We start from the raw sequence: 17,423 nt of genomic DNA on the forward strand, positions 1-17,423 counted from the left end.
CAGGTGGGAGACAAAGACTCCATATCTGTGTAGACTCTTTCCCCTCCTATTACACTGATGTGGCCTTTGAAACAGGCCCTGCCATTGTCATCCCAGAGCTGGAGAACCTGACTTGGGTCTCCGCTTGTGGGCATAATGCAGGGCTATTGTGGCAGCAGATTATTAGTATCCTGAAATTAGTAACACTGGAATGTGTTACCTAGGGAGGTGGTGGAATCTCCTTCCTTAGATATTTTTAAGGTCAGGCTTGACAAAGCCCTGGCTGGGATGATTTAGTTGGTGTTGGTCCGGCTTTGAGCAGGGGGTTGGACTAGATGACCTCCTGAGGTCCCTTCCAACCCTGATATTCTATGATTCTATGATCCTAAGAATTAGTGACAGAGATGACATAAGACTTCCCATTCCCCAACTTCAACGAGGACATGTATCCTGACCTACACCAGTGTATGCCTTTGCATAGTATAAAGCTGCCTCTATACTTTCTTCCAAGTGCACTGGAAAGTGGTCAGATACCATGGGAATGAGTTGGTATCAAAATGATGGGAAGATTTAAAAAAAGCCTCCCAAACTTCAGGGGTGAACTCCTAGCCCTATTGAACTGAGTGGGAGTTTTGGCATGGACTTCAACAAGGCCAGGATTTCACCGCAGGTGCTAATCAGAAACATATCTCAATGTCTCTGGTTTAGAAATATCACAACAATCAGTTTTCCTGGAGTACTTTGCTACTTCTTCTTCCAGTACTTGATGAAACGGGGAAGCCCAGAGGGGGAATGTCCTGCATGAGCAAGGGAGTACACTAGGATATCTATGATGTGTTTTTCTTATCTCATTATTACAGTCAGAAAATGGGGGGAGGGGAGGATTCTAGAAAAAATGCCCAATGTTGGGTTTGGTTTCGGGTTTTATGCTTAAAATTTCCTTTCAATAGATCATTGCAAACTGGATCACTCTGTCCAGTGACCCTTGTATCAGCACTGCTCACCTGATGCTGAGATCAAAGCTGGCACTCAGCACAAACCCTTTCTTCTCGTTGAGGAACACTGCCTTGATGCTCCCTGCATGGCCACTGATCACAGGTGGCACTTCCTTCAGCTCCAACACGTTAAGGAACCTGACTTTGCGGTCCGCTGAGCCAATGGCAAGTAAGTTCCCACCACTGTAGTGGATTACCCTGTGTGGATCTGACCTGGGTAAGCAAGCAGAGACTGAGGAGAGCATCTGCCAAAGCATTACAGGGCTAGCCAGGAAAGCACTGTAAGTTGTTATTTACAGGCACCTGTATTTTGCTCAATGCCATGGTATCTCAGCTCAGTGAACAGAATTGAGGGGCCATCCTGGAAAGGTACATGGAACCCCTCAAGGTACCAGCGGGAGGGCTGCTGACAGGGCCACCCTTACCCATACGCAAAGTACGCAGCTACGTGGGGCACCAAATTTCCTGGTGCTGCTCCAGCTGCTGTTCTGCCTCTTCCCCATAGCCTCTGCCCCTGCTCCGCTCCCACCCCCACTCCACCATTGCCCTGAGGACTGCACCAGGGGTCAGGTGCCCTGCACTCACCGGGCAGCAGGACGTGGAGCGAGCCAGCCCCAGCCCGCTTTGCTCTGTCAGCTCCTGTTGGGGGGCGGTTCCCCCATGCCCCCCAAACCTGCTCCTGCGCACCCACCCCCCAACGAAGGCCTGGGGCCAGCCCACCTACACACACACACACACATACCCCAACCACCCACCCTCCCCCACAGGGAGGCTGCGTAGGGCACCAAAATGGCTAGGGATGGCTCTGGTTGCTGAGACCCAAGGTTTCAGCTGATGTTTGTATACAGATAATAAATCATAGAGGGGAAGGGGATGAGACCCACTGGGGACTGTTGACCCCACTATTTCATAAATTGAGGCACTATAATGCCTTTATACAAGGGCATGTTTGGTGGTCAGGGTTCCCCAGACATTGTTTTTTTAAATGCCAATTCTTGCAGCAACAACGTATTGAAATATACATATTTCAGGTTTTGCTTATACACATGTCCACACATACTGAGACACATATCCTGTGATACACACACAGCTGGGACACAGCCTCACACACACACCAAGACTCACATAGGCTGATACGATTGCCTCCTCCCCCCCTTCACACCCTCACACTCACAAACTGACTTGCACACACAGTGATCTGGATCCTCATATAAACACGCCGACACATATGTGCATACAGTCAGAGGGGAGTCTTCTCCTTTAGATCATGTGGCCGGAGCATAAGTGATTGGAGCAGAAGATTCTGGGTTCTAATCCAGCGTTGCCTATGTAATGGGCATCAGAAAGTGCTGCTTAGGGACTAGATTTTGCTACTCTTGGTCACATTGGGTAATACCTTACTAGACAAATACTTCCACTGATTCCAGTGAAACTAATTCTGGGGGAAGGCATGCGTAAGAGGGGCAGAACCGAACCCTGAAATTTGGACACAAATCATGAGTAAGTTACACACCCTGTAAATAATGTGAACCTTATTTTTCATGCAGGGACTTCTGCACTAGTTACATCAAAACTTTGAATAAATAACAGCATCAGTTACCCTTTGAAAAATAAATATGCATAGGAAACTATAGCTTTTTCCACACTTGTGCACTAATAATACTCAGCACTTACTGGGCCTGATTCGCCCCGGCTTGTAGCTCATGTCTTCATTTTCACTAGTACAAAGGGGTGTAAAACACTATCATTCTGATCTGGTGGTGTTTCACAGCCCTGCTGCACAGGTGAGAATGACATAAGAGTGCAAAGTTGTTGCAGCTGTGTCTCATGGACTTTAAGGCCAGAAGGGATCATCATGATCAGCTAGTCTGACCTCCTGCACATCGCAGACCACAGAACCTCACCCACCCACTCCAGTAATAGACCCCAAACCTCTGGCTGAGTTACTGAAGTCCTCAAATCATGGTTTAAAGACTTCAAGTTACAGAGAATCCACCATTTACACTAGTTTAAAGCTGCAAGTGACCCCATGCCCCATGCTGCAGAGGAAGGCAAAAAAACCCCATAGTCACTGCTAATCTGACCTGGAGGGAAATGCCTTCCTGACCCCAAATATGGTGATCGGTTAGACCCTCAGCATGGGAGCGAGACCCAGCAGCCAGACACCTGGGAAAGATTTCTCTGTAGTAACTCAGCGCCCACCCCATGTAGTGTCCCATCAGCAGCCATTTGCTGCTAGCAGTGGCAGATCGGCTACATCCTGTTGGTCCCAGGATATTAGAAAGACAAGCTTGTCTTGCTCACCAGCTGAAGCTGGTCCAATTACAAGATAATACCTCACCCGCCTTGTCTCTCTAACAGAATGAAGGCAGGCAAGAATTAGGCTCCGTATCTTCAAAGCATTTCCCAGACATTCTCTGATCGCTCCTGTCATACGCTACCCCCGTTTTACTGATAGGGAAACTGAAGTGACTCACTTCAGAAGCAGTTGCATCAGCCAGAAAGAGAATGCAGGAGTTCTTGGCTCCTGTTCTGGTGCCCAACCACTAGGCAAAGCTCTTTCCAAGCCTAACTAATTTTGAAAGCTGATTTCGCTATGTGGTTCCTATGCAGTTAACTGAAAGCGTTTTCAGAGCCAGCTTAGAGTGTCCAGGGAACTCTCCCTGAACAGCCTGATGGCAGAGGCACGGTCAAGGCTAATCCTTTTAGCAGGATTTGGATACAGTTCCTCAACACCCTTGTAGCCCACTTGACCAATAGTCTAGTGTGAATGCAAACTGCACCACCCTCTGGTGAAAATAGGATTTAAGGGGAGGCAAGGCACCTGCAGGAATCCCTGGGTGACACGACTGACCTGGTGAAGCCACCAGTTGGCTCTATAGGTTTATAAAGAGCTTTGAGATCCCCAGAGTTGGAGAGGGGCTGCCAGTGCTAAGTGTGGTGACTGACGCAAGGGTGCATGGCATGTACATACTGGTCTGTAAGGACACGAACGTTATAGGAGCCGCAGAAGATGTTTCTCTCCTCCAGCTGGACAGTTTCAGTCATCTGGCCATGATAAGCCCCCTGTAGGTTGTTCTCCTCCTAGGATCGGAGAGGAAGGAAATAGGAATAAATAACTCTGTTGGAAAGAGATTGCCTATTGCTCTTGCTCCTCAGTTACACTAAGGGGCCTTAAGGGTGATGGGGGACTGACCCCAGAGAACGTGCCCCATGCAGGCCCCTTCCCAGCCAACATAGAGGGCATGTTGGGGTCAGGACAGGGGCATTTCTTGGAGTACAGTGTAGTATAGCTACTCTCAGAATGTGTTATGGACAAGTCTTTGAAGGCAGAAAAAGTAAGGGGGTGGCTATTTTAGATTTGATTCTGACTAACCAGGAGGAACTGGTTGAGCATCTCAAAGGGGAAGGCAACTTAGAATTGATCACGAAATGACAGAGTTCATGATTATAAGGAAAGGAAGGAGTGAGAGCAGCAGAATAAAGACAACTTCAAAAAAGCAGACTTCAGCAAACAGGAAATTGGTAGATATGGGCTCATGGGAAAGAAATCTAAGGGAAAAGGGAGTTCAGGAGACCTGTCACTTTCTAAAAGAGACAAACTTTACTGCAAAATAGCAACCTATCCCAATGCAGAAGAAAGACAGGAAGAACAACAAGAGACCAATATGACTCCATGTGGAGCTCTTTAATGACCTGAAAATCAGAAAGGAAACATACAAAAAGTAAAAACTAGGACAAATTGCTACGGATGACTATAAAAAAATAGCAAAAGCTTGTAGGGACAAAATCAGAGAGGCTAAGGAGGAAAATGAATTACAACTAGCAAGAGATGTAAAAGGCAATAGAAGAAATACTGTAAATGCATTAGAAGTAAGAGAAGGCTGAAGGAAGGTGTAGGTCTATAACGGGGAAAGAGAGTGAATAATGGATGAAACAGAGAAGGCTGACATGTTTACTGCTTTTTTTGCCTCAGTGTTCACTAAAAAGGTTAATTGTGACCAGATGCTCAACAAAATTAATATTAACAACCAGCGGGAAGGAACATAGGACAGAATAGGGAAAGAACAAGTTAAAGAATTATTTAGATAAGTTAAATGTATTCAAATCAACAGGGCCCGATGGATTTCCCTTAGAGTTCTTAAGGAATTAGCTGAAGCAATCTCTGAATCATTAGCAATTATCTATGAGAACACATGGAAGAGGGGTGGGGTCACAGAGGACTGGAAAGGGGCAAACATAGCACCTATCTTTAACAAGGGGAGAAGAGGAAGAGCCGGGGAATTATAGACCAGTCACCCTAACTTTGATACCTAGAAAGATACTGGAACAAATTTTTAACAACAAGTTTGTAAGCATCTAGAGCAGGGGTCTCAAACTCAAATGACCACGAAGGCCACATGAGGACTAATACATTGGCCCGAGGGCCGCACCACTGACAGTCGCCTCCCCGGCTGCCCCCGGCCCTGCCCTCCCTTCCATGAGGTCCTGCCCCTGCCCCCATTCCAACCCCTTCCCTGAAATCCCCACCCCAACTCTGCCCCCTCTTTGCCCCCAGGGGGTGCAGGAGGGGTGCGGGGTGTGGCGGGGCTCAGGACAGGGAGTTGAGGTGCAGGAGGTGTGCAGGGTGCGGCAGGGGGCTCAGGGCAGGGAGTTGGGGTGTGGGGTGCAGGAGGGGTGAGGCGGCAGCAGGGGGCTCAGGGCAGGGGGTTCGGCTGCAGGAGGGGTTCGGGGATGGGCTCTGGCCCAGCACTCACCGGGGGCAGGGCAGGCTCCCTGTCTGCCTGCCCTGCCCCCGCGCCGCTCTGGGAAGTGGCCGGAACCTGGGGGCGGGGAGTAAAGGGCTCCGTGTGTTGCCCTGGCTGCTCCTCCAGGTACCTCTTCCGAAGCTCCCATTGGCCGCGGTTCCCCGTTCCCAGCCAGTGGGAGCTGCGGAGGGTGGTGCCTCAAAGCAAGGACAACACACAGACCCCTGGGCCCTCCCCCAGGTTCCAGCTGTTTCCCGGAGCAGTGCGGGGTCAGGGTAGGCAGGCAGGGAGTCTGCCCTGCCCGCGGTGCACACTGGGCCAGAGCCGCTCTAGGTAAGCACTGGGGGGGGGGGGGGGGGCGTGGGGAGCTGGTGGGATGCAGAAAAAAACCCTGCAGGCCGCATGCTACCCACGGGCTGTGTGTTTGAGACCCCTGATCTCGAGAATAATAAGGTGACAAGTAACAGACAACATGGATTTGTCAAGAACAAATCATCCCAAAACAATCTAGTTTCTTTCTTTGACAGGGTGACAGGCCTAGTGATGGGGGGAAGCAGTAGATGTGATATATCTTGATTTTAGTGAGGCTTTTGACACAGTCCCACATGAAATTCTCATAAGCAAACTAGGGAAATGTGGGATAGATGAAATTGGTATAATGTAGGTGCACAACAGATTGAAATACTGTTCTCAAAGAGTAGTTATCAATGATTTACTGTCGGACTGGGAGGACATATCAAGAGGGGTATTGCAGAGGATGTCTTGGATCTGCTGCTATTCAATATTTTCATTACCAACTTGAATGACAGAATATAGAGTCAACATAAAATTTGTGGATGAAACCAAGCTGAGAGGGGTTGCAAGCACTTTGGAGGACAGGATTAGAATTCAAAATGATCTTGATAAATTGGAGAATTGGTCTGAAACCAATAAGATGAAAATCAATAAAGGAAAGTGCAAAATATTACACTTAGGAAGGAAAAATTAAATACACAACTTAATGATGATAGTCTTCAAATACATTAAGGGTTATTATAAAGAGGATGATGGTCAATTGATCTCCATGTCCACTGAAGGTAGGACAAGAAGTAATGGGCTTATTCTGTAGCAGGGGAGATTTAGGTTAGGTATTAGGAAAATCTTTCTAACTCTAAGGGTGGCTAAACTCCAGAATGGGTTCCCAAGGGAGATTGTGGAATCCCCATCACTGGAGGCTTTTAAGAACGGGTTGGACAAATAGCTGTCTGGGATTGTCTAGGTTTACTTAATCCTGCCTCAGCACAGGGGGTTGGATTTGATGACCTCTCGGGGTCCCTTCCAGCCCTACATTTCTATGATTTCTATGAATTGGGGAATAACTGGCTAGGCAGTGACACTGCAGAAAAGAATCTGGGGGTTATAGTGGATCACAAACTGAATATGAGTCAAAAATGTTATGCTGTTGTGAAAAAGAGAAATATCATGCTGGGATGTATTAATAGGAGTATCAAATGCAAGTCACGGGAGGTAATTGTTCTGTTCTATTCAACACTGGTGAGGCCTCAGCTAGAGGATGTGTCCAGTCCTGGGCGCCACACGTTAAGAAAGATGTGGAGAGATGGTAGAGAGTCCTGAGGAGAGCGACAAGGATGATAAAAGGTTTAGAAAACCTGAACTATGAGGAAAGGTTGAAAGAGCTGAGCATGTGTAGTCCAGAGAAGAGCAGATTGAGAGGGTACCCAATAACAGTCTTCATATATGAGAAGGTTGTAATAAAGAGGACGTTTTCCATGTCCACCAAGGGCAGGACAAGAAGTGATTGGCTTAGTTTGCAACAAGGGAGATTTAGGTTAGATATTATGAAAACTTTCTAACTATCAAGATCATTAAGCATTGGAACAGGTTGCCAAGAGAGGTTGTGGAATCCCTGTTACTGGAGGTTTTTAAGAATGGGTTAGACAAAAATCTGTTAGGGATGCTCTAGCAGAACTTAATCCTGTTTCAGTGTTGGGGGTAGGACTAGATGACCTCTCAAGGTCCCTTCCAGCCCTACTTTTCTATGATTCTGCTTCCCAAGATCCATAAGAGGCTGCTCTCACTTACCCTGAAAGGCCCTTTGGATATACCTGCGACATACCTTTCCTCTGCGTTTCCATCTGTGGCTTCTTGCTGGGATGATCTCTCCATCTTTAGTTATCCTTGGAATTACAACGATGGTCATTTTAGCATAGCTGGGAAATGCTCCCCTAGGACACGACCCCTGGAATAAACATCAAAGGCCAAATGTACAGCAAGAGGGAATAGCAAGCAGCGCTTATTTTCTTCAGTTCAGAACTACATTCACTTCTGTGAGCTCTTGTACACGAAGGCTGAGCTGCATGCGCTGGTTTGTTATTGATGAGTTTCTTAAGCACATTGGGCTGCATACACTGATTTGTTCTGGTAGGGTTGCTCCTCAGAGCTGGTACTCACACACCAGTTTGTTATTGTAGTGTTGGGCCTCAGGTCTTGCTGTGCACATGTTTATTTATAGGTTCTCAGGAGATATAAATGGGATAGACAGCAAGACACACTGCCGGAGTTTTCACTGAGATGTTTTTACTTGGAGCTGAGCATGACGCCTTTATCACCAGGGGCTGTGATTAGTGGTCACAGTCATTTTTTCCAAATCAATTCTGGTGAAATGTCATTGCTAAATAACAACTAACACTTCTTTATTTGAGAGCAGTTGTCTCACAGCCCTGTTGCCTATTTAAAGGTGCAGCTCTCCAGCAACGGAATTGTAGATACATACGGCACAACACACAGGAACATGACCTTACCAGAGAGGAGGAAGCATTGCAAAACAGCTGAATTGTTTGAAACCCAAATATTTGTGATTCAACCTGAAATGAATTATCACCATGTGGGGTGAGAATTTGCATTTTTTGTGCATGTGACAGAACCAAAATACAAAGTATTAGATGAAGGCACCAGAGTGAGATGTGAAAAGGGAGCAGAATCTGGCTGGATGTATTCACTACAGCTGGTTGAAACTTTTCCATCAAATATTTTTCAACCATTTTGGCCTTTTTTCTTTTTCTTTTTCTTTTTTTTTGCATTAAAAAAATCCTGTAAATTTTTTTTATTACTTTCCAAATTGTTTTTTCCCATTCATTTCCCCCCTTTCTCTCCCTTCCTCTTTGCTGCTCCCTCTTTTTTCCCCTTTTCCCTATTTGCCACTGGAAAAGTAGAGAGAAATGGGGAAAACCCGTGTCCTAAATATAAAGGGAAGGGTAACAACCTTTATGTATGCAGTAACATCAAATCCCTCCTGGCCAGAGGTACAGAATCACTTACCTGTAAGGGGTTAATCAGTTCAATTAACATAGTTGGCACCTGATCAGAATGACAAATGGGAAAAGAAGACACTTTCAAATCTGTGGGGGGGAGATTTTGTTTGTGCTCTTTTGTTTAGTACTCTCCTGGGACAGAGAGAGGGACCAGACAGGAAAAAAAACCTCTCCTAAAACTCTACCTGAAATAAGCATCTAAGATTACAAAAATTGTAAGTAAAGCAAGGAAATGTGTTAGATTATCTTTTGTTTTAGCTTGTGAATTTTCCCTATGCTTAGAGGGGGGGTTATTCCTGTTTTGTAACTTTGAAATTGAGCCTAGAGGGGAATCCTCTGTGTTTTAAATCTTTTTATTACCCTGTAAAATTACCTTCCATCCTGATTTTACAGAGATGCTTCTTTTACTTTTTTCTTTATAATAAAGTTCTTTTAATAACCTGACTGGTTTTTAGTGTCCTAAAAACCCAAGGGTTTGGTCTGTGCTCACCTTGTTAAGCTATTGGTTGCTATATTATTCTCAAACCTCCCCAGGAAAGGGGGTGAAGAAGCTTGGGGGGATATTTGGGGGGGGGGGGAAAGGGCTCCAAGTAGCCCCTCCCTGAATGTCTGTTTAAATCACTTGGTGGTGGAAGAAATACCGTCCAAGGACAAGGAAAGGAATTTGTGCCTTGGGGAAGTTTTTAACCTAAGGTGGTGGAATATAAGCTTAGGGGGTCTTTCATATGGGTCCCCACATCTGTACCCCAGAGTTCAAAGTGGGGAGGGACTCTGACAACCCGAAACCAAGATTTTTATGAGAAATTAAAACCCCATAATTTTAAAAAATTTCCTGTGAAAAGCAGTTGGTGTTTTTCCACCAGCTCTAATACAAACCAGGAGCCTGGTACTTTTCATGGAGATGTGCCAGAGCTGCCAAACTTGAAAGCAAATCTGCTTCCAACAACTTTGGGGGTTGCTGGGTCCACCAATACTTTTTTAACCAGAAGAGGGTGATGATTGACAGAGCAGTTGGGCTACAGGAAAGTAACTAACCAGACTGAGAAGACTCCAAGGGCTCTGTGTTGAGATGTTCACCCCACACCAGCCTTGAAGGGTTAAGGTGGCTCAGATCTTCCCAGTTGCACCTGAGGGGAGGCCCAGGGACTTACAAACACTAATTGCAGATGAAGGTGAGGAGTGGGGATAGATTTTTAAAGGGAGGAACTTTGGAGTAGTAGGAGGCTGCAGGGGGAGAGTCTGCAGTCACTCTCTGGGAGCAGAGAGAGGGAGAGGGGGAAACCCAAGTGGGAGAATAACTCCTGGGACTCTAGCCCTGGAAGCAGGGACAACCTCAGAGGAGTTGCAAGGGAAAGAAAGCCAGATAAGGTAAGATAGGAAGAAGCCCAGGGAAACCTCAGCAAGGAAAGGGATTGTATAGATCTTGGCTGCTGGTTAAAGGGTCCCCAGGCTGGAACCCAGAGGACAGGGTGGGCCTGGATTCCCCTCCCAGTTCCTAGGAAGTGGCACAAGACTGTTGCAGATGCCAGCTGGACAGCTGGTCCACTGAAACTTTGATACCATATAGCAGGGGTGGACAACCTACGGCCCATGGGCTGGATCCGGCCCCTCAGGGCTTTGGATCCTTGGGATTGGCCCCCTGACGCCGGTGGTGCCGCAGGACCCACGCCGGTCTCCAAAGCGGCCGGCACCACATCCCTGGGGCCACTGGGATGGGGAGGCAGAGGGCTCCGTGCATTGCCCTTGCCTCCAGGCACCACCCCCCACAGCTCCCATTGGCAGGGAACGGGGAACCGCGGCCAATGGGAGCTTTGGGGGATGTACCTGGAGGTGTGGCAAGGGCAGTGGACAGGGCCCTGTGCCTCCCTCTCCCCCAGGGGCTGCGCAGGGACATGGTGCCGGCCACTTCCCAGAGCGACATGGCGTGGGGCCAGGGCAGGCATGCAGGGAGCGTGCCCTGGCCCCGGAGCTCCCCGCTGCCACCCCAGAGCCACTTTAGGTAAGCGGTGCCAGGCCGGAGCTGGAACCCCTCCTGTACCCTGAGCCCCCTGCTGCACCCTGTACCCCTCGTTCACCCCAACTCCCTGCCCTGAGCTCCCTCCTATAGTCCGCACCCCTCCTGCACCCCTCCTGCACCCCTGCCTTGAGCTCCCTCCTGCACTCTGCACCCCTCCTGCACCCAACCCCCTTCCCTGAGCCCCCTCATGCACCCCTCCTCTGCCCCAATCCCTTGCCCTGAACCTGTTCCTGCCCACCGCAGCCCCTCCCACAGCCCGCACTCCCTCCTGCACCCCAACGCCCTGCCCCAGCCCTGCATACAATTTCCCCACCCAGATGTGGCCCTCAGCCCAAAACGTTTGCCCACCCCTGCCATATAGTGATCTAGACAGAGGGCTGAGTCATGAAGATGGAACACTGTGAATTCAGGGAGGAGAAACCACTACAGCAACAGAGTACCCATTTGCAGAGGGCACCATATGGGAAGAAAGCTGCTATGCCATGCCTGGCCAGGAGGAGGTACTCTTGCAGTGAGTGAATGCTGTTACAGGGCCATTTACATTAACAAAACTAAAGTCAGCTCACACAAGAGGACAATCGCTATTGCAACTTGGCAAGATGTTTGCTGGAGACTTTAATAAAGCATTTGCCAGTCACTGATCAAATAATGCCATATAGTAAACTGCTCAGGGCCAACATATATTCCAGGCATCCCACACAGTGCTTAATTTGTACCAGGGCTGAGCCCTGGCACCTCTGGGCTTGGCAGTTCGCAGCCCCCGCACCTCTGGCCTTGCTGCCTCGGTTACGAATGTAAAAAAAAAAAAATTGCTTGAACCCCGGCACCTTTTTCATTACAAAGTAACCACTGATCCCACATCATCATGAAGGTCTATTGATAATGGCTTGCAGGCTGACGTCAGCTCCCTAGCATAAGTTGGTCAACAGACTAGGAGACTCAAGGCTGTTCTGTCCTAGGGAAGAGCAAGGTGAAAACTACTATCATCAGCCACCAAGCAGAGGTCTGAGACTGAGAGAGGAGAGGAGGGGATTCAGGGAAAGTGTGTCTAGCATCACAGAACACCGTCGTCTCCAGATTGTTAGGCAGTGGTGCTGAAGTCCGCCGCTCAGTCCTTCTAGACTGGAAGGATAGAGACCCACCACACACCAACGCCCTGATTGCGGGAGCGTATGTGATGTGTGGGACAGCAGTATGTTTCCGTACCCATGTAGAAGGGGCTGCCTGCCTGTCTGGTTCCTGCTCTGATTCCCTCTGATTGGTGTGGGGTTTATCACAGCCAGGAAGACACACTGAGTGATTCTTTGTTCCTGGAATTCATGCATATATTTTCAGTTTCCCCACCTCCTTGCTTCGGGAGTCAAACAAATCCTACATCCCAAGGTAAATCTCATCCCAAGCTGCCCTGTTCAGCCAAAATTTGGAGTCAAACCCATAAAGGTATGTAGGGCTCCCAACCAAACCCACTAAGGGGCAGAGCCCCAAAACGTATCTGTATCAGCTTGGGCTCACCTAATACTCACCTTAGGTTTGCTGCATGTGTAAGTGAACTTTTCATCAAGCATAGCTTGGGTATCAGTGTGAAGGGAGTGTGTTTCCATGCTAATATCCCTCACACAACATGCATCATGGAGTATAATCCTAAAAGTTGTCCTTTCCTGGGATTTGCCTCTATTCTTAACTTAAGCCCTGTGGCAGGACTGCACTTACAGATGTATGCCTTTAGCCCACGTTTCTGGTTCTTAGGGCTTTCCCCTTCAGGACCTTCTGTACATGCCTCTAGCTTTCTCTTCCCACTCAGAGGCTCTCAGCACTTTTATGTTCCTGAGTGGATCTCCTTAGATCCACCTGGTCTGGGTTGCCTCAGGGAGTCAGTAGAACAGCTCTGCATCCCCTTGCAGGGCACTAAAATCCAGCATATCGTTATGCTCTCATCTGTGACTAAAATCTTTGGTACCAATCTTGCTGATAAGCCCCTGCTCAGAAGTAGCAGAATCTTAAAGGACCAGTAAAGGTGTTTCCACTTCTGAAGGTGTGATGTAACCCAGCCTGGCTCTGGAGAGTAAGGAAGAATACAACAGGGTGAAACTGGGAGGAACATCCCCAGGGCTCTGAGGCATGTTGGACCCTCCCATCTATTGGCTAGGGGTCTGAGGGGCAAAGGATCTATACTGTAAGAGCCAGATGGCAGAATGCGAGGCAAACGCCAAGGCACAGTACCTGCAAGTACACGATCTCTTCCAGGACTAGGCGATGCGACAGATGTTCCTGCTTGACCTCTTTGACCAGGAAAGCCCAGTGGTGGCTCACAGAAGTGCACCTGTTCAGGCTCTTTGTATCCAGAAACCCTGAGGAATTACAAGGACAAACTGGTTAGCCGCAAGCTATGGTTGTACAGCATTGATGTGCCCATGGGGCAGCTGTGCTTGGGAAGGAAGAGAGGCCATACCCAGGATATACTTGGACAGGTGGGTTGGCAGGCAGCGGATGAAGTCCTTGTACTTGTTGACACTGGAGGCTGACTGGAAAGATGCAGGGACAACGGCGAGGGCTGGGTCGATTGAAGACACGGTGGATGTATCCTCATCCTCTGACGCAGCTCTCGCACAATAGATGTGCGCCAGGTTTCTGGGCCAGAAGCACGGTATCTGCCCTTGGGCACCTATGCCTGGGGCAGCAGAATCAATAGCACGTTAAGGACTCCCAGGAGAGCCTGAGCCTTGGGGTATATTCATAATATCAGTTATTAGCTACCAAACCTGCTCCCCCGAATTTCTCATTACCCCGCAGTTCCCTGGGATATTTTCAGCACTCTGAGTTCTACGGTAGCTGAAGGTACCTCAGGAAAAATAGCCCACCCCTTCCACTCTTGGCTTTCGAAGTATCTTGGGTAACACCCCACATTAGCTCCTTTTGTTTTAGTACCTGTTTCACTAAACTGGCTGGTTCCTTCTGATGAGACCCCACTTTCTAGGGCTGTGGAAGAAGTCAGGAAGGATTGAGATGTGGGTTGCAATTGCACCTGGGAGCTGGATTTTGTGTGTTCCTGTAGCTTAAAGCTGCTTTGGGTCTCAGTGAAGGCCACAGTGAATTTGTCTTCCTCGTCCTCTGAAAGAATTGCACAAGCATAGGAGCAATCAAATCAAACAGAGCTAAATCATGGGGTCACAGAGGTAGAGATGAAAGGGACCTGTTAGGTTATCTGCCCCATTCTCCTTGCTAGTATAGGATTGGTTCCTTCAGGGTTTTAAGGACTTGAGTATTTCTGTCTCCACCATTTCACCTGGAAGTCTTTTGCACAGTAGACCTCATATTAGGAAATTATTTCACCCCGTTATTGCTAGTTGTACTTGTCCCAGACCACCCTATACAATTCCTCTCTTCTCTGGGTATTCATCTCTTTCAGACAGTTACCATGTTCCCACACATATATACCCCATCCAGTTCCTATGGGCTGGCTATGTGAGGGAGTCCTGGTTGCTTGGAGGTAAACCTGGGTCAGGACTCCTGCCAGGACTGAATCCCATCTGGCTCTGTCTGCCCATTGCCAGGGTTGCTTTTTCCTCCTTCAGCTTGTATTCTGCTACTGCCCATCACCAATTGCTCCCTGTGCTTGGAGACAGGAAGGATCAGGGAGGGGAAAGTTCTTAGCGGATATAAATGTTAACCAGAAGGTTTGTGATATAAATACAGCTATGAACAATATCTACAATCAACTGTGCTTTGCTCTTCAGCTGTTATGCCTTGCGTTGCTGGCCCAGTCACTTCATCATCTAAGATGACAGGCATGCCTAAGGGAAGAATAGTCAGAGATCAAGCATCAGGGGGCTAGCTGATCACTGCAGGGGGACCGGAAGGAATCCCACCTCGAGCTCCATGTATCGCACATCACAATTGGCAAGGTGCATTCTGGGTTTCTTTCCTCCACCCTCTGAAGCCTCAGTATTGCCCACTCCTAGCTGCAAGATTCCATGTTTGAAGACACTGAACTAGACCCTCAGATGTTATATGCTTGTGTTACTCACACCCACTTCATCTGACCTGATCTAAGAAATCCTGTGCTGGGAGTGAGTGCGTGGAGAGAGCATTATCAGGAGAAACACAGGCTTTTGGTATTGGCACAAGAAAATAATTCACAGTCAAACTGCAACAATCCAAACTCCCCAGAGTCTCTGGTGGTTTCATTTGATGCAGGTGCATATGTTCCCAAATGGCCTGGTACCTCTGTCCCTGCCTCTCACATGCTGAACAGAACCACACTCTGCAAACAACAGCTTGTTTCCTGGAGAGGAAGGATCACAAACAAGTCCCAGGGCTGAGCTGTCATAGCGTGGATGAAATGCACAGAGCCTGGGCTCCAGCCTGAGTGGGAACACCTACACTGCTGGTTTTAGCCCTATAGCATGAGCCCAAGTCAGTTTGACCTGGGCTCTGAGACTCGCTGCCGCAAGATTTTGTTTGTTTTGCTGTGTAGATGTACCCTAAATCTCTTAATAACCAGATGCAACCAAATGTTAATAATTACAAAAGCAATGATGTGCCAGAGAAAAGGTCATCTCTCTGTGATGCAGGGCATGGAGAATAGGAAAGCAAAGGAAGGGATTCAAACAGAGGGGGGAATCCTGGAAAACCCCATTGCCTTCCAGTCCCAAATAAAGTGATAATAAGTTAAAGCAATTGTCCTTTCAGTATCACTAATGTGAGCTAGAAAAGGAAGCAGAAGGGAAACAAACAAACACAACACCAGTAAAACTCAAGAGTAGATCTGATTTCACTGTATGTAGCAAAGTTTGCTGCTAGAGCTCCTGTTCTATCTAAGTTAAAGTTCATGGACCAGATAACCAGCTGGTGTAAATCCAGGGAGCTCCACTGGAGTTAATGCAGCTGCACCAGTTTACACCAGATGAGGGAGGATCTGGACAGGTATTTACTTTCTTACCTATGCTCATTGAAAAGTAAAATAAAACCCTATTTGAAAATCTGTCCTATGGTCATTACATTTCCAAACTTGTATTTAACTCCAGTAAGAGCATTTGCACCACTAGTTTTTAAAAAAACACAGGTAACTGAATAGCAGCTTGAGGACAGGTTTTGCCTCCATTACTCGTAGTGAGTTAGTACCATACTCTGCAAGTGGCCTCTGTGAATTCAGTGGTGTAAAGTGGCAGACAATGGAACTACACTGATTTACACCTGCTGAAGATCTGGCCTGACACGGCTATTTGTACAGTAAAGTATCACACAGTGGCAGGGAATCAGAATCTGACCCTTTGACTTTATCCTCTCTCCTTGGTTAATCTTGAAAGCCAGGGATCAATCTCTCCTGTCACCCAGCATGTTTCTCTGTTTACCTCTGAAATCCGTTTACCTGTTTCTGTTTTTGAGCTGGCGCTCTGTTCTCTGACCAGGCTGGCAGCCATAAACAGTAACTTAGGGTTACACATCTGAAACAAGAGCAGAGTGTAGTTTGCTTTAGTCCAGTAGGAACCGGTTTTGAACCACCTCCAGGTCTCCAACATGGCTTGCTCTAGCATTGCTGTATTCAAAGTCCAGTCAGAAGCAGATGTGGTCGTGTCTTCTTTGAAGCTGGTTCGGGACCGGCTGAAAGTGAAATCCTTCCCGTGGGAGGTCTGCAGGACTTTCTCAGCATAGTTTAGCAAATCCAGGCTGTTGAATCGCTTCACGATCCCCACCAGGAACTTCCTTTGGGAGACATCGCTGGCCCGCAGGAACCACTCTTTGGTAGAGAAGACCCTCCAAGCCAAGACACATGTCTCACAAATTTGGCAAACGGGCACTAAATCTGTTTTCTTCTCACACCGCAGAACAGGGGCAGAGTCCAGCCTGTATTCCAGGCTCTCCAGGTCCTTTGAGGTCTCTCTCATCATCTCTGATCCAATTCAGAAAACAGGGCACTGAGCTGGGCAGTGGGAAAAACAGAGAAACATAACCTGCTCTTTAATTGTCCGCTTCCATCCTGTGACATTATAAAAATAACACTAAGAAACTGGCTGAACCCTGCGATGGAAGAAGGAGCCACATCAAACGCTGCTGTTTGCAGAACTCTTGTCTTTTATTGTACAGAACTCCTAGGAGACACAGTTGTTACCGTAAACCTCCTAGAATTTGTACGAACAAAATATCGTAGCAACTACTATACCGTATAGATTGTAATATCCATGATGCTCCAGTATCAAGACATTAATGAAAAATTAGACTATCCTTAGCTTGGATTTGTACCAAAGGTGTCTAGTTTGCAGGTCTTTATTATTAATTATTATTATTTTATTGTCAGTATTTATGTCTAAGGAAATTCTGCCTCATTAAGGGTTTGAAAAATCTAGGTTTTATTAGAATTGATTCAAATACTGGT

At 47.6% G+C, this 17,423-nt stretch overlaps 1 protein-coding gene across 3 annotated transcripts in view; it reads right to left on the bottom strand.

Moving 5' to 3' along the window:
* Positions 1-17,126, bottom strand: part of FBXW10B (F-box and WD repeat domain containing 10B) — a 36,329-nt gene extending 19,203 nt beyond the window's left edge. For all 3 annotated transcript variants that reach the window (XR_007352404.2, XR_012664927.1, XM_048817557.2), the window contains exons 1-7: positions 16,419-17,126; positions 13,976-14,158; positions 13,500-13,718; positions 13,271-13,398; positions 7,839-7,961; positions 3,949-4,058; positions 984-1,187 (exon numbers count right to left, since the gene is read on the bottom strand). Coding sequence is in view for 1 of the 3 variants with exons in the window: in XM_048817557.2 (XP_048673514.2) it covers positions 984-1,187; positions 3,949-4,058; positions 7,839-7,961; positions 13,271-13,398; positions 13,500-13,718; positions 13,976-14,158; positions 16,419-16,938 (1,487 nt within the window). In the remaining 2 variants the exon portion in view is untranslated. The remainder of the gene's footprint in view (positions 1-983; positions 1,188-3,948; positions 4,059-7,838; positions 7,962-13,270; positions 13,399-13,499; positions 13,719-13,975; positions 14,159-16,418) is intronic.
* Between the last annotated feature and the right edge of the window lie 297 nt (positions 17,127-17,423).

Source organism: Caretta caretta, chromosome 14, assembly GCF_965140235.1.
Source record: "Caretta caretta isolate rCarCar2 chromosome 14, rCarCar1.hap1, whole genome shotgun sequence".
Classification (NCBI taxonomy): domain Eukaryota; kingdom Metazoa; phylum Chordata; order Testudines; family Cheloniidae; genus Caretta; species Caretta caretta.